Source organism: Vicia villosa, unplaced genomic scaffold (genome assembly GCF_029867415.1).
Source record: "Vicia villosa cultivar HV-30 ecotype Madison, WI unplaced genomic scaffold, Vvil1.0 ctg.001112F_1_1_1, whole genome shotgun sequence".
NCBI classification, from domain to species: domain Eukaryota; kingdom Viridiplantae; phylum Streptophyta; class Magnoliopsida; order Fabales; family Fabaceae; genus Vicia; species Vicia villosa.
The window spans coordinates 204,201-223,639 of NW_026705483.1; the positions used below are offsets into that span (position 1 = coordinate 204,201).

Sequence of the window (19,439 nt, forward strand, 5' to 3'; positions counted from 1 at the left end):
TTTGTTAATTTGAGAGATCTTTCTCAAACTAGCATGACCTAATCTCCTGTGCCAGACCCACTGCTCTTCAGAAACAGACATAAGACAAGTCACCTTCTGACTCATAAGATCTTGCAGATCTGTCTTATAAATGTTGTTCTTCCTCTTGCCTGTAAATAGGATTGAGCCATCCTTCTGATTTACAGCCTTGCAAGACTCTTGATTAAAGATTATATCATAACCATTGTCACTTAATTGACTGATAGATAAAAGGTTATGTGTTAATCCTTCTACAAGAAGTACATTAGAGATGGAAGGAGAGTTACCAGACTTTATAGTTCCAGAGCCAATTATCTTGCCCTTCTGATCTCCTCCGAACTTGACTTCTCCTCCAGACTTAAGCACCAGGTCTTGGAACATAGACCTTCTTCCTGTCATGTGTCGCGAGCATCCAGAGTCCAGATACCATGACATGTTGTGCTTTGTCCTTCTTGCAGCCAAGGATATCTGCAATAGGAATAATCTTATCCTTAGGTACCCACATCTTTTTGGGTCCTTTCTTGTTAGATTTTCTCAAGTTCTGATTGAACTTGGGTTTAACATTGTAAGCAATAGGAGGAACAGCATGATAATTCTTAATGTGAGTTTCATGATATTTCCTAGGTTGTGTCACATGCTTCTTAGTGTGTGTTATGTGAAAACTTTGTGCATGTGAGGTGTGCCTAATATCATGAGAGTGGCCATACTTGAACTGATCATACAATGGTTTGTATGTAATTTTCATTTCATCAACAGGTTCAAGTTTGTATGGGGTTTCACCCTCATAACCAATGCCAACTCTTTTGTTTCCAGACACAGCATATATCATAGAAGCTAGCTGACTTCTGCCAATACTTCTAGATAAGAACTTTCTGAAACTTAAATCATATTCTTTCAGAATATGGTTCAGACTAGGAGTGGATTTTTCTGAATCAGAAGGAGATCCAACATTATTGGATAATTTTAAAAGTTTTTCTTTTAATTCAGAATTCTCCAACTCAAGCTTCTTTGTTTCAAATTCAAATTGCTTTTTCAGCTTTTTGTATTTGAGACTAATCTGAGACTTGAGTTCCAGAAGTTCAGATAGACCGGAAACTAACTCATCTCTAGTAAGTTCAGAAAATACCTCTTCAGAATCTGATTCTGATGTAGATTCTGATCCGTCATCTTCTGTCGCCATCAGCGCACAGTTGGCCTGCTCATCTTCTGAATCATCTTCTGACTCATCCCAGGTTGCCATAAGACCTTTCTTCTTATGAAACTTTTTCTTGGGACTTTTCTTCTGAAGATTTGGACATTCATTCTTGTACTGTCCAGGCTCATTGCATTCATAGCACATGACCTTCTTCTTGTCAAATCTTCTTTCATCAGAAGATTCTCCACGTTCAAATTTCCTTGAACTTCTGAAGCCTCTGAACTTCCTTTGCTTGGTCTTCCAGAGTTGATTTAGCCTTCTGGAAATCATGGACAGTTCATCTTCTTCTTCAGATTCTGATTCTTCAGGATCTTCTTCTCTGGCCTGAAAAGCGTTAGTGCATTTCTTGATATTTGATTTTAATGCAATAGACTTACCTTTCTTTTGAGGCTCATTTGCGTCCAGCTCTATTTCATGACTTCTCAAGGCGCTGATAAGCTCTTCCAGAGAAACTTCATTCAGATTCTTTGCAATCTTGAATGCAGTCACCATAGGACCCCATCTTCTGGGTAAGCTTCTGATGATCTTCTTCACATGATCAGCCTTGGTGTATCCTTTGTCAAGAACTCTCAATCCAGCAGTAAGAGTTTGAAATCTCGAAAACATCTTTTCAATGTCTTCATCATCCTCCATCTTGAAGGCTTCATACTTCTGGATTAAGGCAAGAGCTTTTGTCTCCTTGACTTGAGCATTTCCTTCATGAGTCATTTTCAAGGACTCATATATGTCATAGGCCGTTTCCCTGTTAGATATCTTCTCATACTCAGCATGAGAGATAGCATTCAGCAAAACAGTTCTACATTTATGATGATTCCTGAAAAGCTTCTTTTGATCATCATTCATTTCTTGCCTTGACAGCTTTACGCCTCTGGCATTTACAGGATGTTTGTAACCATCCATCAGAAGATCCCATAGATCACCATCTAGACCCAGAAAGTAACTTTCCAGTTTATCTTTCCAGTATTCAAAGTTTTCACCATCAAATACCGGCGGTCTAGTATAACCATTGTTACCGTTGTATTGCTCAGCAGAGCCAGATGTAGATGCAGGTGTAGGTATAGTCCTTTCACTTTCATCAACCATCTTTTAAATGAAGCGTTTTTCTCTTCCTGAATCTTTTCTAAACACGGTTAAGTGCTTGCACCTTAGAACCGGCGCTCTGATGCCAATTGAAGGATAGAAAAACACTGAGAAAGGGGGGGATTGAATAAGTGTGACTTTAAATCTTGGACGATAAAAATAAAATGCACAATTATTTTTATCCTGGTTCGCTGTTAACGAAGCTACTCCAGTCCACCCCCGCAGAGATGATTTACCTCAACTGAGGATTTAATCCACTAATCGCACGGATTACAATGGTTTTCCACTTAGCCGCAACTAAGTCTTCCAGAGTCTTCTGATCACAACCTGATCACTCCAGGAACAACTGCTTAGTTCACTCCTAAGACTTTTCTAGAGTCTACTGATCAACACGATCACTCTAGGCTTAGTTCACTCCTAAGACTTTCTGCTCAGCCAACTGCCAAGACTTCCTGCTCAGCCAACTGCCAAGACTTCCTGCTCAGCCAACTGCCAAGACTTCCTGCTCAGCCAACTGCTAAGACTTCCTAGAGTATACTGATCAACTGATCACTCTAGTTCCTTACAACTTAATGTAATCTATTCAAGAGTTTACAAATGCTTCTTAAAAGCGATAATCACAACTGTGATATTTCTCTTACAATTTAAGCTTAATCTCACTAAGATATTACAACAGCAATGTAGTGAGCTTTGATGAAGATGAAGATTCTGAGTTTAGATTTGAACAGCGTTTCAGCAAGTTTGATATAAGTTGATTTTGTGCAGAATCGTTAACCTTGCTTCTCATCAAAACTTCATATTTATAGGCGTTGAGAAGATGACCGTTGAATGCATTTAATGCTTTGCGTGTTCCGTACAGCTTTGCATTTAATGTTATACGCTTTTGTCAACTACCTCGAGCCTTGTTCACGCTGTGTCTACTGACGTAGCCTTTAGTAGCTTTAACGTTCCTTTTGTCAGTCAGCGTAGTCTGCCACGTGTACTTCCTTCTGATCTGATGTTTGTGAATACGACGTTTGAATATCATCAGAGTCAAACAGCTTGGTGCACAGCATCTTCTGATCTTCTGACCTTGAAGTGCTTCTGAGCGTGATACCATCTTCTGATTTTCAGTGCTTCTGATCTCATGTTCTTCTGATGCTTCCATAGACCCATGTTCTGATTCTGCTTCGACCATCTTCTGATGTCTTGCCAGACCATGTTCTGATGTTGCATGTTGAACCATTTGAGACACATCTTCTGAGCGCTGAATTATGCGTACTCTTTATATATTTCCTGAAAGGGAAATTGCATTGGATTAGAGTACCATATTATCTTAAGCAAAATTCATATTATTGTTATCATCAAAACTAAGATAATTGATAAGAACAAATCTTGTTCTAACAACTTCTTTTGATAAGCTTCAAAATTTCATCAAAGTCAGGATTGACATTGGTCCCACTGGATTGGCCAACATCAGTGCTTTTATTACTGATAGGAATTTCCACAGGATTCCCCACTGGTGTATTAACAGGATTTTGTCTGGTTGCGGGAGCAATAGGCTGCTTTGGAGGTAGTGGAGTGTACACACGTCCACTTCTTGTTACTCGACTCACATCAGTGATGTTCACGACAGATGAAAGAGTAGGTAAAGGAACTTCTTGTCCATCCTTTATCATTGTTGCATTGTAGTTGTATGGAACTGCCTTGTCAGAGTCATAAGGAATAGGTCCAGGTAGACAAATGATCAAAGGAGCAACAGGAACCCTTGGCTTGTTGTAAGTAACTTCTATGCGCTGAGGCATGTTGAAATGAGGAACGATGACGTTAACTTTAGGCATTTCCGAGTTGATATCTGAGACTAAAAGCTCATGCAGATAACATCCTATCATGTTAACTTCATCTTCATTCCTATTTCTGTAGATCTGAATAGTACCATTATCCAACAGAACTTGGAGATCTCTTCTCACAATCGAACATCCATGAGGATCTACACAACATATGCTACAGGAACCGTAGTGATGCTGGCGAAAATTCCGCCCTTGACAGAGAGTAGCGTGCATTTGTACCAAATCTGCTCTTGAGAAATTGATGTCATAGATTCGGTATGGACCAGGACATCCATACACCATGTTTACAACATGCCCTCCATGATTGGGCAGCGGATTTGCTTGCACATTTGGATTCAAATTTCTGAAAGAGAGGAGATTAGATCTAACCAACCTCTGAACTTCATATTTCAAAGCTATGCAATGCTCAAGATCATGGCCAGGTGCTCCTTGATGATAAGGGCATGAGACCTCAGCCTTGTACCACCATGGGAGTTTCTCAGGTACTGGTGGTGGTGCTTTAGTTTGAACAAGACCTCTTTCAATCAAAGCAGGGTACAACTCTGTGTAGGTCATTGGAATCGAATTAAACTGTGGAGTTCTTTGTACACGATTCTGATTGTTGTTGATCTGTTGAGCCTGTTGTCGAGGCAGTTGTTGTTGAAACTGCGGGTTAAATCCCGGATTCGGTGTTGTATTAACGGCTGGTGCGATAGCAGCTACCAGTTGTTAACGATTGACATTTCCTCTTGGCCTCCCTTGGGATACCATGTCAACACTTTGTTCTTTCTTCTTTTGGAAACCACTTCCGAACTTTTTGGTTCCACTTGAAGATCCACCTTCTTTAGTTAGACGTCCGGTTCGAACTCCTTCTTCTAGACGCATCCCCATGTTTACCATTTCGGTGAAATCACTTGGAGCACTAGCAATCATGCGTTCATTATAAAACGGGCCAAGAGTATTCAAGAAGATCTTTGTCATCTCTTTCTCTTTTAACGGTGGATTAATCTGAGCAGCAGTTTCTCTCCATCGTTGGGCATATTCTTTGAAAGCTTCATGGTCTTTTTGAGCCATGGATCGAAGCTGATCTCTGTCTGGAGCCATATCCGAGTTGTATTTGTATTATCGGACAAAGACCTCGCCTAGGTCATTGAATGTTCGAATGTTAGTGCTATCCAATCCTTTGTACCACTTCAGTGCGGCACCAGTCAAACTGTCTTGAAAGTAATGGATGAGCAACTAATGATTATCTGCATAATTAGACATCTTCCTAGCATACATCACGAGATGGCTTTGTGGACAAGAACTACCTTTGTATTTTTCAAAGTCAGGGACCTTGAATTTAGCTGGTATTTGTACACTGGGAACCAAACATAGCTCCTGGGCATTTTTCCAAACAAATCTTTCCCACGAATAGCTTTGACTTCCAGTTGAATCTTGTTAAACTGTTCTTGGAGATCTTCCACGGGGTTATGCTGATTTGTGCTATCACCTTGATCATGATAAATCTCGTTGTCTCCGTAAGGAACAGGGTGAACCATAGGAGTAGCAACCGTCATAGTGGGTTGAGAGAGTGCCATAGTGATTTGAGAAAAGGTTACCCCCTGATTTGGAGTGAACAGTGAACTTTGTGCAGCAGGCGCTTCAGTTGTGGATGCTTGAACCCCAGAAAAATTATGGCGAAAACCTACACCAAAGCTGAAAGGCGTGCTCCAACCTTCTGGCATGGAGAAAGATGGAATGCTGAATGCAACTGTAGAAACCGGAGTAGTGACCTCAGATATCACTGTTGCTTGACTGTTGGGTGGTGGCTGCTGATTCTGTGCGGCCATTAAAGAGTCAACCAGAGTAGTGAGACTTTCCAACTTTTCTTGAAGGGTGGTCACTGTACCACGGAGCTCAATATTCTCTTGTTCAGAGCTTTCCATCACTCTTCTTTTGCTTGAACGAGTATTGTATCTGTGATCTGATTGCGAGCGCGGTCGAGAAACTTTGAGACGCGACAGCTTGACGATCTAATGGAGGAAAATTCAAAAGATGAGACTCTATACAACAGACTCGATATGCAGAATGATGTATGCAAAAAAATTTTATGATTTTTCCAATTATTTTAAAGATTATTTTCTTGCAAACATTTGAACACAAACTATTCTTTTATTAAAATAATGGGAAAATGTTACAACATTGGAGCGTAGCTCCTACAGAAGCAAATGATAAATAAAAGCTATACAATCCTAAGCATCCTCATCGAATGAAGAACCAAATGCGTTGTGCAGCTTGAGCTTCATGATTTCTTTCCCATAGTAAGCTTTCAACTCGGCCTTTTCGGTCCTTAGCTTGTCAACAACATTCTTCCAGTCGTCAGGCGTTAGAGCGTTGCTTGTTGAGCCTTCAAGCTTTGTCTTGCTTTCTTTGATGTACCTCCTGATTGCAGCGTCTTTTCGGTGAATCTTCTCATCTTTACTCATGAGCCATCCGTCTTGACAGTAGAGGGTTTCTTCGTGATCTTTCACTCGTTTCTTCAACTTTCTATTTTCCACATCAGTCTTACGAAATTTGTCTTCCCAAGCGTCTTTCTCTAACCTCGTCTTGGCCAAAGTATCTTGGTATTCTGCTGTAGTGTCAATGGGAATGTTGGGTAGTTGAGATACCACAGGGAACATGGGTTTTTCATAATCATAAGGCATTTGAAACTCCCTTGCTTTTTTCTTTACCCAATAGGTGTAGGCGTCCGTGGCAATGCAATTCCTTACCTCACCTTTATCTTTCCTTCGGATGTCGTACCAAGCTCTTACCATTCCTGTCTTCAACCCTTGAGGATCCTCCCTCTCTTGATAGAAGTAGCTTTCCACTGTGAGACCAACAGGTTTAGCTGAATTTGCATACCCGAGTTGTCGTCGGGCTAGGACCGGATTGTGGTTAATTCCTCCTTGTGTACCAATGAGGAGTACGTTGGCGAACTCTCCACAACTATCAATGGTTTCTGTACCACAGCGAGCCAAGGTATACCAATGAATATCATTATTAGTAAGGGACATAAGTCTTCGAGGCCAACGCAAGCCTTCTCGGTTTTCCGTGAAAATAGGAGACTTAGGTAAGTGTGAAACAATCCATTTGAACAAAAGAGGTGCACAACATACAATGATTCTGCCGCCTTGGCGATTCCTATGATGGATAGAGAAATACATGTCACCAAGCAAAGTCGGAACAGGATTTCCAATTAGAAATATTTTTATGGCGTTGATATCAACAAAGTCGTTGACGTTGGGAAACAGAACCAACCCATAGATGGGCAAGGCTAGTATAGCTTCAAAATCTATCATGCTACCAGTTTCAATGAAATCAAAGGCTTTCTTTATTAGAAACTGCGAAGTTAAACCCGGAAGGTTTCCTTTGGTAGTCCAATTACTCTCTACTTCGGATTTCTTCGAGTGGATACTTGCTGCAATGACTTGTGATTTAGGAATGGCTTCCAAACCATTGAAAGGTATTTTGTCAGACACAGGAATACCCAAAAGATTGGCATATTCTTCCAAGGTTGGTACCAACTGGTAGTCTGGAAAGGTGAAACATCGGTAACTGAACCAGAGTTTTGAGGAGTCCTTCATCAACATGAGTGTTCAAGATAGGCAAAAGCTTTCCATAACTTAATCCTATAATGTTTGCAAAGAAAACTCTCTAAATTGTTTTTGGAAAAATCATGTTTTTATGGAAAAAGATGGATTTTTTTTTTTGAATGTATGAATGCATGGATGCATGAATGCCACATATACAAACATGGTAAAGCAAACATGATAATGCAACACACGGTAGCGCAAACATGGTACTACAAACATGGTAATTCAAACATGGTACACATAGGTTCAAAGGTCCAGCATCACGAGCACGAGGTAAGAGAACCAAACATGGGATAGTACTAGGGGTTAATCACCTGCACAACATGTTCTACTGATACGTCAGAGTCTACATTTTTCTTTCGGATATTACCGGCATGCACAATTGAACTTGTGAGCTAGCAATATTCTCAAGAAAAACTCGTCTGAGTGTGGCTCTCCGCATGACAACTAATCCAAGTCTTCACCTGAATAGTTTCTGCGCCACAACCTAATAAGGCCAGGATGGGTTATGGGTTCTACAGCCAACTCGGCTTCTACAGTTCATTGAAAGCAATAATGTCTTCGCAATTGAACTTGCTAAACATATACTACCAACAAGGAACCTCCACTGAGCGGAAGGATTCTCATACCAGCTTTTTAAGGACTGAACTCCTTGTATGCCATACATGACTATACCCTCCACCTAAATCTTATGTGTACTTAATCCGGGTTAGGATTTGTCCATAATGTATCACTTGTAACAGAACCACACAAGTAACAGAACCACAGAACCACACATGTAACAAGAATGAAATGAAAACATAATAATTAGAATTAACCCTTTCTTTGGAAACTCGACTGTGTTGAGATGGCTGAAGCCGGGTTCAACCGAGAAATTGAGCAGCTGAAGCTTCTGAACCTAGAGTTGCAGGTAGATAACATCGGGCTCTCGTCGAGGATCGTGGACGGACAATTGGTGCCTGACTCTCCGGCCGAGGACGAATGACTTTGTTGGTTTTATTTACTTTGGGTCTGCGTGCCCGTGTTTGTTCGGCTTGCGTGCCATATTACTTTTTCTTTTTTGGATACTGGGCTATGCCCGACTTGTTTTGGGGGCCTGCGTGCCCATAACTTTTGTAACCTCCGGATATTACTGACCTGTTTGGTCGGAGTTTTAACTTTTGAGTGCACTTTTATTTCGTAATCTTGCATGTGTTCGACTTTCTTCTGTGTGTTTAGAAAGCCTTGCGTTTTAGGAATATTTTTGTTATGGGATTGTGCTCGACAACTAATGGTCGTCTATCTGTGCGAATGTTACCACACTTAGAAATATTTTTTATTAGACTGTGCTCGACAACTGATGGTTGTCTGTCCGTGTGAATGTTATCACACTTAGAAATATTTGTTATTGGATTGTGCTCGACAACTGATGGTCGTCTGTCCGTGTGAATGTTATCACACTTAAAAATATTTTTGTTATTGGATTGTGCTCGACCTTAGGTGATCTTCCGGGCGTGTGGGGTACAGACCGGGTGCGCAGAGCAGGTGTGCGCTATGAACGAGTACGAGACCGCGGTCGGGGCCAGGTGCTCCTGGCGTGAACGGTTCCATCGCGAGCTGGGGTTCTGCCGTGCAGGTACTGCCACGGTGGATCTAGGTGTAGGGCTCCTCGTGTGATCAGATCTCTGTCTCGATAAGGAATTTCGATCGTCGTTGTCATGGAGCATTCGCGTCTGTACCACGACGCGTGTCCGCACCCGGTCACTTCTCGTCTTTGAGGTTAGTGCTCGGGTGGCTGTTAGCAGGCTTTAGTTGTAATATCGTCTGAGTTTCTCAGCGTTCCATGGTCGAGCAAGTTTTTCACCGAGCAGGTTCTCGAGGTAGTAGGCGCCGTTCTCGGTTTTGTCGTAAACTCGGTACGAGCCCTCCCAGTTTGGGGTGAGTTTGCCTTCGCGCGAGTCTTTCATATTTCTGCGCAAGACTAGAGCTCCGACTTCAAACTCGCGTTTGATGACTTTGGCATTGTGGCGCAGTGCTATCTGTTGCTTTAATTTTGCTTCACGGAGGGAGGCTCCTGCTCGGATTTCCTCGACCATGTCGAGTTCCTTCCTTATAGCTTCGTCGTTGAGTTCTTCCTCGAGGGGTGACTCGGTACGACTAGATGGTTCTCGGATTTTCACGGGGATAACGGCCTCGGTGCCGTAAGTTAATCTAAATGGAGTTTCTCCCGTGCTCGAATGCGGGGTTGTCCTGTACGCCCAGAGTACGCTGTGCAACTCTTCGACCCAAGCTCTTTTAGCTTCACTGAGTCTTTGTTTTAATCCTCGAAGGATGACTCAGTTCGCGGCCTCGGCTTGCCCATTGGTCTGGGGATGTTCGACCGACGTGAAGTGTTGCTTGGTACCGAGCTTGGCCATGAATTCTTCGAATTTTCTGTCTGTGAATTGGGTTCTGTTATCGGTTATTATCGCCTGGGGTACCCTAAACCGAGCGAGCACGTTCTGTTTGTAGAAGCGGAGCACATTTTGGGCGGTGATTTTAGCGAGTGCTTCGGCTTCTATCCATTTAGTGAAGTAGTCCACGACGACGACCAGGTATTTCTTTTGGTATGATCCTACTGGAAAAGGTCCGAGGAGGTCCATTCCCTAAGTGGAGAATGGCCAAGGTGAGGATAGGGATTTGAGCTCGTGCGGGGGAGCTAGGTGCATGTCGGCGTGACGCTGACATTTGTCACACTTCTGGACATGCTTTTTGGCGTCTTGCAGCATGGTAGGCCAATAGTATCCGGCCCTTAGGGCGTTCCTCGCTAATGAGCGACCGCTAAGGTATTGGCCGTTGATTCCCTCGTGAAGTTCCTGCAGTATTTCGAGCGCTTGGGCGGCGTCGACGCATTTGTACAGGGGAATGGAAAATCCTCGTCGGTATAGTTTTTCCTCGACGATGACGTATGAGCAGGCCCGTCTTTTGATCGTGGAGGCCTCCTTTGCGTCGGTTGGTAGCTCGTCTTTGGTGAGGAAATTGTATACAGGGGTCATCCAACATTGATCGTCTCCGATGGCGAGCACTTGTATCAAGGAAGTACTCCTGTCTACGCTCGGTTTTGAGAGGATTTCCTGGATTACTGACTTGTTTCCTCCTTTCTTCCTCGTGCTCGCAAGTTTGGAGAGGACGTCTGCTCGGGAATTATGCTCCCGGGGTATGTGCTCGACTTCTGCCTTTGTGAAGTTTTTCATATTTTCTTTGACCAATGTGAGATATTCGACGAGGGTGTCGTTTTTAGTTTGGTAGTCTCCGTTAACGTGGGATGCTACGAGTTGCAAATCTGTGTAAATTTTTACTTCCTGGGCGCCGACGTCTTGTGCGAGTCGCAGGCATGCGAGGAAAACTTCGTATTCAGCTTGGTTGTTTGAGGTGGTGAATGATAACACCAAGGAAACCTCAATGATGAGTCCCTCGTCGTTCTCCAAGATAACACCGGCTCCACTCCCCGAACTGTTGGACGCGCCGTCGACGTAGATGGTCCATTTATTTTCGGCCGATGGAGGGGAGGTGGTCGAAGTCATTTCCGCCACGAAGTCGACAGTGCTTGAGCTTTCAGGGATTTCTTGCTCTTGTACTGGATGTCGAACTCAGACAATTCTAGCGACCATTTTAGCATTCTCCCGACCATGTCTGGTCAGCCGAGAAGCTGTTTGATAGGTTGGTCGATTTGGACGACGATCGTGTGGGCGAGGAAGTAGTATCTTAATCTTTGAGCGGCGGTTATTAGTGCCAAAGCGATTTTTTCGATTTGTTGATATTGCACCTCGGGCCCTTGTAAGGCTTTGCCGGTGAAATATACGGTCTTTTGCCCATCTTCGGTCTCTCGGATGAGGGTCGCGCTGACTGCTTCGTTTGAGACGGCTAAGTAGAGATACAGTAACTCGTCGCTTCCTAGTCGGGTTAGAACGGGCGGTTGCGAGAGGACTCGTTTGAGGTGGGAGAGCGCTTGCTCGCATTTCTCCGACCATTCGAATGTCGCTTCTTTGTGTAAGAGTTTAAAAAATGGGAGAGCGTGTTGGGCGGATTTCGCGACGAATCGAGATAGCGCAGTGAGTATCCCGTTTAAGACTTGGATTGATTTTTTGTTATTAGGTGTCGGGAGTTCTGAGACTGCTCGGCATTTGTCCGTGTTGGCTTCTATTCCTCTCTCGGTCAGATAAAACCCAAGGAATTTCCCTGCCCGAACTCCGAAGGTACACTTCTCCGGATTGAATCGCATCTTGCAGTTTCTGGCTTGCTCGAATACCCGTTCGAGATGCGTGGTGTGGTCGGTGTCTTCCCGGGAATTGACGATCATGTCGTTCATGTACACTTCGAGGGTGTCCCCGATCTCTCCTCGGAATACCCTGTTCATCATCCGCTGGTAGGTGGCACCGGTGTTCTTGAGTCCGAAGGGCATTACGTTGTAGTAATAGTTCCCCGACTCAGTCATAAACGTCGTGCACTGCTTGTCGCATCTCGCCATGGGGATTTGATTATAACCTGAGTAAGCATCCATAAAAGACAATAATTTATAACCGGCCGAGTTGTCGACCAGCTTGTCAATGTTAGGTAAAGGGTAAGCATCTTTGGGACAAGTCATATTAACATCGGTATAATCAACACACATTCTCCATTTTCCATTAGATTGTTTAACTAGTACAAGTTTGAGAGCCAAGTTGAATACTTGGCCTCGGAAATAAAATTTGCCTCTAGGAGGTCTTTTACTACTTTCTCGGCAGCCTCTTCTTTCTCGGGAGACTACCTGCGCCTACGTTGAACTACTGCCTTCATAGCTGGATCAATGGAGCGGTGGTGGCAGGCAACCTCGGGGTCGAGTCCGGGCATTTCAGCTGCGCTCCAGGCGAACAGATCTGCGTTGGCTCGAAGGCACGCTACGAGTTGCTTCCTCGCTAGGTCTGGGATATCTTTGCCGATCTTCACCGCTTTGTCGGGGTTATCACCTAGTGGAACAAGCTCGAAGTCACCTTCCGGAATTGGTCGGATGGGATGTGTTATCCCCGGATATGGTTCTTCGCCGTTTTTCAATTCCTCTTTTGTGAAACGGGCATCGAGGTCGATCGAGCTGACATTGATCGGAGGCTGTGGGTCTTCTCGAGTTGGCTTCTATTCGGCCTGTGGCTTTTTGTTGGCGTTGGAAGGAGGGGAGATCAACTGTAGTCCTTTCATCGACGCGTCGAATATTCTTCTGGCCGCTTTGATGTCGGCGTTGATGGTGGCTACTCATCCTCTCTTCGTGTAAAACTTCATCTTGAGATCCACGGTTGAGGGGACGGCTGTGAGCTCGGCCAGGGTGGGTCGTCCGATGATATAGTTGAAGAGAGTTTTGCAGTCGATGACCAAAAAGCGTGTCTTGACTTGTCTGGAAGCTTCTCCCTCCCCGAACGTGACGATCAGCTCAACGTAACCCCAAAGTTTTGTGGTGGTTCCGTTGAAGCCTTGGAGGTCGGAACCCACGTATGGAGTGAGGTGAGAGTCGTCAAGCTTGAGGGTTTTAAAGAGGTGGGAGTACATGATGTCAACCGAACTACCCTCGTCGATCAGGATCCGACGGACGTCGAAGTTAGTCATCCTTGCTCGGACGAGCAGGGGGGTTGTAGCATTTGGTGCTCCGCCGGGGAGCTCTTCGAGGTAAAAGGTTATCAGCTCTGATTTCCCTTTGAACTTCTGGAGGGTTGGGCCGAGGTCTGAGTTGGCGTTGATTAGCTCGTCAAACTTCCTCTTTATCGATCTGATTGTGAGAGAGCCTGGGTCTCCTCCGTTGAAGATGACCATGGCGGTCGGGAATCCCTCCCACGGGCTTAGAGTGGTGGTCACCCCGACGGATGGTAGGAAATCCTCTGGTCGGGTGACGGATAGAGCAACCTGTAGTGGTCCGTCCTCTAGTGAATTATCCCCGTCCGAATTCCCTTGCCCTTCTCTCCGGGAAGTCTCTCCCTTCTTTGTGTATTTAGAGAGACGTCCTTCTTTAATCAGGGTCTCGATGGCATCTTTCAGGTGTATACACTCGTCGGTTAGATGCCCATGACTCTTGTGGTACTTGCAGTATTTGGACATGTCGGTCCCCAGTCTGGTGGTGTTTGGCTTTGGGGGCCGGACGTTAGAGTTTTTGAACTCTGTGCTTTTGCACTCGGCCAGAATGCGCTCGCGTGAAGCGATCAGTGGGGTGTAGTCATTGAAACGGCCAGCTGGTCCTCTTTGCTCCTTTGCGTCGCGGGGCATGTCGTCCTTTATCTTTTCGTTGCCTCGGCGAGAAAGAGAATAGTCTTGACTCGAGCAACAGGTAGCGTCATTTCCTCTCGAGCCTTTCTTCACGGCCGCTTCGCCTTCCTCCTAGGCGATGTAGGCTTGGGCTTTGAGGAGGAGGGCGTCCATGGTGCGTACCTTCTCGATTTTGATGGCCTTCTTGAAGTCGCTCCCAGGGAGGAGTCCTCGTTCCAGGAGATATCTCTTCATGTGATCATTTGTCTGCACCTGAACAACCTCTTTGTTGAACCTGTCGAGGTACTCTCAGAGAGGTTCGTTGGCCCCTTGAATTACGGCCTCGAGGGTCGCTTCAGACTTCGACTGCCGGCGAGAGGCTATGAAGTGGTTTGAGAAGAGTTTCTTGAGTTCTGGCCAAGAGCGAATGGAGTTGGGAGGAAGGTTCCTGTACCAGGTCATCGCTCCTTTCCTGAGTGTGGTCGGAAAGATCCAACATTTGATAGATCCTCGGACCACGTGGTAGTCCATGACGGCTTCAATTCTCTGGATGTGGTCGTCAAGATTTGTGGTCTCGTCGTAGAGGTCCAGAGTTGGGGGCTTTTCCATTCACCTGAGTAGACGGGCTCTCCTGATGTCCTCCGACAAAGGGCTGCGGAAGTTGTCCTCGTCGCTTGGACCAGGGGAAACTGAGTGTTTTCCACGGTTGTCGTATTTTTGCCGAGGGCTTCAGTGATGCTTTCCTTGTGTTTTTCCAGAAGCTCAGCGGTTTTCCTCGGGAGGGGAATGTTCGCGATCCTTCACAGCAGTTTTGGCGGGGCCCCGATGCCTTTGCTCGGGGGAGAGGCTTCTGGTCTCCGCCTCCTCGGGTTTCTGGTTTCGTGAGTCCTTTCATCGAGGGGAGCGGGAGTTGGATCTTCGGCGGCGATACCTCTTAGGCGGAGAGCGTGAAGATGAGGGCGAACGTCGGCGATGCCTCCTCGGTGGGGAGCGTGAGGACGAGGAAGAGCGTGATCGGTAGTGCCTCCACAGGGGAGATCGTGATCGTCGCTTCCTTTCCAGCTTATCAATTCGTTCACTCTGTTGTTGAATGAGGCGGTTGATCTTTTTTAGAGCCGCGAGCAGGAGAACGGTCGTAGGGTCGGCATCCTCGGGGATGTCGACTTGCTCATGGTTGTTCTCATACTGGGTCTCTTGTCTTTGGGAGGTATGAGTGAAGGAGGAAGTGGGATGCCCGTCCTTAGAGTCAGCCTCGTTGTTTTGGATTTGAGCTTGCTCGTTTCTGGCAGGTTGAGAGATTTCATGCCTTGGCCTCCCTTGCTCGTCAGCATTGGACTCTTGTCCTTCCCGTCGGTTCCGATTCTGCCCGTTAGCTATGGCAGCATGAATGAGTGGATCGAGGTGGAAGGGATCGGGAACTTGGTTGTTGTTGTTGTTTCTGGCCATGATGATCGCAGGATGAATTTGCTTTGTTCTTTGTTTGTTAAAGACGGGGAAGCTAGTTTCCCACAGACGGCGCCACTGATCGTACCTGATCAGACGGGTCGTCAAGGCCTGCACGGAACTAGATATTTGAGAAGTGGAGGGGGTGTACCTGTAAGGTACTCCGATGCCAAAGTAAGAAGATGAGCAATCAGAGTGCAAGTACGAGCTAAAGGTTAGAAGAGAATGAATACCTGACCATCTAGTGAAAGAGGATATTTATAGCCCCCAGCGTTGGGCCATGATCTTGCTACTGGACTGGATTCCCAGGCCCAATTTGGAGATTGCCATGTTTCCTAGGCGAAAATATTGGAGATGCGTGAGTGCTCTCCGTCCTGGTCAACCACTCCGAAGTTCAAGGGAGACGCGATCTTTTAGGGACCACGTGGACTCCGTATTGTTTGGTGGGTTGTATGTGAAGGAACCCTACGAGGAGAATGGTCCTCGGCGGAGCAGGTGCTCGCGGGGAGCACGCTTGACATACTTGGGTCTAGGTGAGGAGGTAAGTCCTCGTCAGGTGGGGTGCTCGCGGGGAGCACTCATGCCGGGCACCAAATAGCTTGCTCCAGTGTCGTCGAGACCTCGAGGAGACGAGCACTGTTTGCCCTTTATGGGTTCAGGGATGCTTTGGACCTTTAAGGTTTAGTGGGCCGAAAGTAGATTGGGCCGAATCTCAGCCCAGTCCAGAACAGCTTCCAAACACCTTTTCTCTAGAATTTTAACCTAAAGTTCCGTATCTTTTTCATCGCATGGTGATAAAATCATATCCCTGTCATTTGTAACTTTTGCAAGACTATGCTCCAAAGTTGATAAATATTCTTTCGAGCATTCTAGTTCTTGAAACACCTCATCTGCTTATTTTTGCTTCTCGTGCAATCTTTCCGGCAATTGATCAACTTTTCTTTGAGAATCTTCAACAACTTGTGTTAATTCTTGAACACGTTTCTCATTGAATTCCATATTCTGAGGCTCGAAATTAGTAGACATCTCTTTATATAATGATCTAGTATGAGAAGACCGTGTTTTGGAATATCGGAGCAGCATTACGTGGTTTATGTGTGTTTGAAGAGCTACACGGATTTCTTCTCCCTGCTTGGTTTCAAACTGGAATATATGAATAACACCGGCAACTCGCATTTAAATACAACAGTGTTACTACTTCCAAATTGCATTATGCCTCTCAATTCAACTGAGTACAAATACTCATTCGGAATGGGACGAAAAAATTGAACATCTACAATTCCAAATTTCTGAACAAGCTTCATAGGTAAATACTCCCTTGTTAGAATAATGTCATTCGGATTCGTCAAAGCAAGTTGGAACGATGACTCATCCTCATCGACATCTGGTACTGCAAAATTTGAATCCCACATAACAGTTGATTTCGCCTCTTTCAACATAACGGAAGACGTTAGAGAATAGGGAAATTGATTGTTGATTCATCGTCTGGAGGTTTTGGTGGAATCACAAAGTTGACTTCAACGTTAAAATATTTGTTGTTGGTATGAGATTCTTCCATGATAGTTGTTACTGATAACAAATTTTTCATTTCTACAAAGGGTGAAAAAGAAGGCACATGTGTGTCTTTGTGTTTCAAAATGGATGAAGGTTTCAGATTTTGTTGTGTTTCATACCAATTGAGTTGCTTTGGTTGTTTTCTAAATAGATCTGGTTCGATAATCAGATATGGCTCCTCATCCTTTTATATTTCTTCCTCTAATTCCATGAAAGAGTGTCTCCATTTGGGTTTAAAATTCCAAACAAATATTTTTGTGAAATTATTCCAAAACATCGATTGATGAGGTTGAATTCTCCATAGCCACCATTTAAGAACACAACCTCTAATTGCCATTGAAGCTACCTTCCTCTTCTCCTCATCCTCCATAAAATTTTTGGCTCTAAAATACTTTTCAATAGAAAGGATCCACCAAGATGATTCTTCTACTCCATAAAGATTCCACAAGAACCCCATTTAGCAGTAATGAGTTCGAAATGAAAGCACCAATTGATAGGAAGATTTTTCTTATCAAAGCTATAACACTAGGGTTCCTAAATTAAAAGGGGAAAGAATGCTAAAATATACATTTTTTATTTGATTCACAATTCCAATTCTCTCAATGAGAGTACATATATAGACTTAGTAATGGATGATAGAGTACAATGCCTAATGCCTAAAAAGGCCAACTAAATAATAAAATCCCAACTAAAATAAATTAAACTTCTAACTTAAACATTTATATTGTCTAAAATTAAATCAATAATCATATCAATGCATCATTGGCTTGATACTCTATCTTGATCTATAATGTGACTAGTTGTGAATCAAATTCAATCATCACCTCCTTGTAAGCACTGTGATTTGTCTCTTTCCCAAACTTCATTATCATATTGCCAATGTATATTTCCATCATGTCATTTTGGCTTTTCCAAAAAAAAAAATATTTCCATCATGTTATTGACCGAGTATTTAAAGATCACATTCATCAATCTTTAGTATGTTTCTCCCGCATTTTTTAGACCGTAAGGCATCACCTTTTAACAAAAGTTTTCCACGTCAATCATGAATTTTTTTTTGTGTAAGCAAGATATATTAGATGGAGAACTAAGGATTCTCAAAACCTGTTACACAATAACGAGATAAACTCGACAAAAAGACATTACCAACCAATTGACCCTACGATAAATAATACATTGGATCCTTACAAAAATCGTAGAAATTGCAATTGGGGTAAGTAATCTCCCCCATGAAAGACCATCTCCACACTAACGTCTTAATGGCCCATACCGTATTAAGGACGCTCCATGAATCTTTCCGGAAAATAATACCGTTTCTAACTAATCAAATACACCAAGTACTAGCCATCCAAATGCAACTTAGTCTTCCCTCCTTCAATCATGAATGTTGTCTTAGCGGTGTTATTTGGGTCTATCAGAATATGGTTGTAGTCGTAATACATGCCCATGAAAAAGAATAATTTGAAGTCAGACGAGATATCCATCAACTTGTTTATATTAGGACAAGGATAAGCATATTTAGAACATGCTCTATTGAATTTCTAATAATCGATTCACACGTGCCACTTAATGTTTGACTTCTCACCAACATAACATTTGATAATCAAGTAGTGTAATTATTCTATGTTAGGCTTCATAGAGGATGTTCTATGCGCAAATCCAATGAGTGACAAGCAACCTAAATGTCTATTCTAGGAATTTTCTCCATAGATCAAGTGACAAAATTGACATTGGTTACTAAACATTTGGTAAGTTGGTATTTCACGTTTGATGGCTAGTTGGTTCCTATTATGATGACTTTCGCAAGATTTTTACTTATGGAGAAAGATGAGGGAGGCTCTCTCCTTCTGGTAATCTAGTCTTATTCGTTCTTTTGCAGTGACACTTTCCAACTCCTTCCTCTTAAGATGGAACAACATGTTGCCTATTCTAGACAAGGAAATACAATGAAAAGTTGAATGAATGATATTGATTCTATATTTTGTACTTCAGTGAGGCGTTGATGTGTAAAATTTTCCAATACATATATAAAGTTGACCTGCAACGCAAGCCAAATTGAGGATATCATTTAACTGGTTGAATATTTGGCAAATAAATGTGGGTTTTAGATGGAGAGTGTTTGTCATATTTTTCCTCATTACCAAGTGTCTTATATGGTGGTTTTGCTTTCGAATATACCTTGTTCATTACTAGATATCCTCTAAGAGATTTTTTAGAAAAGAATAAAACACTAAAGAAGTATTTTCCATAAATGACACCCAATGATCCGATGACACACCATCTTCTTCTTAACATTAGCGGGTTATGTATTTAAGCCAAATAAAATTGCAAATATATATAAAAAAAATAAATTTGATGTGTTTTGGATGTTATTTTGTGAAATTTATTCTGACCAAATTGTGTTTCGAAATAATTTTTCAAACCTAACCGAACCTCATGCCTATATTTTAGGAAAATGATTATTATTAAGAAAACATAAAAACAACAAGACAAGTCAATCTC

At 43.5% G+C, this 19,439-nt stretch overlaps 2 protein-coding genes across 2 annotated transcripts; both read right to left on the reverse strand.

Annotated features, from left to right (window-relative positions):
• Positions 1–12,962: 12,962 nt before the first annotated feature.
• Positions 12,963–13,961, reverse strand: LOC131633330 (uncharacterized). Its single transcript, XM_058904049.1, has one exon. The coding sequence runs from the start codon at positions 13,959–13,961 to the stop codon at positions 12,963–12,965; it is 999 nt and encodes a 332-aa protein (XP_058760032.1).
• An 870-nt stretch (positions 13,962–14,831) lies between these two features.
• Positions 14,832–15,386, reverse strand: LOC131633331 (uncharacterized). Its single transcript, XM_058904050.1, has one exon. The coding sequence runs from the start codon at positions 15,384–15,386 to the stop codon at positions 14,832–14,834; it is 555 nt and encodes a 184-aa protein (XP_058760033.1).
• Between the last annotated feature and the right edge of the window lie 4,053 nt (positions 15,387–19,439).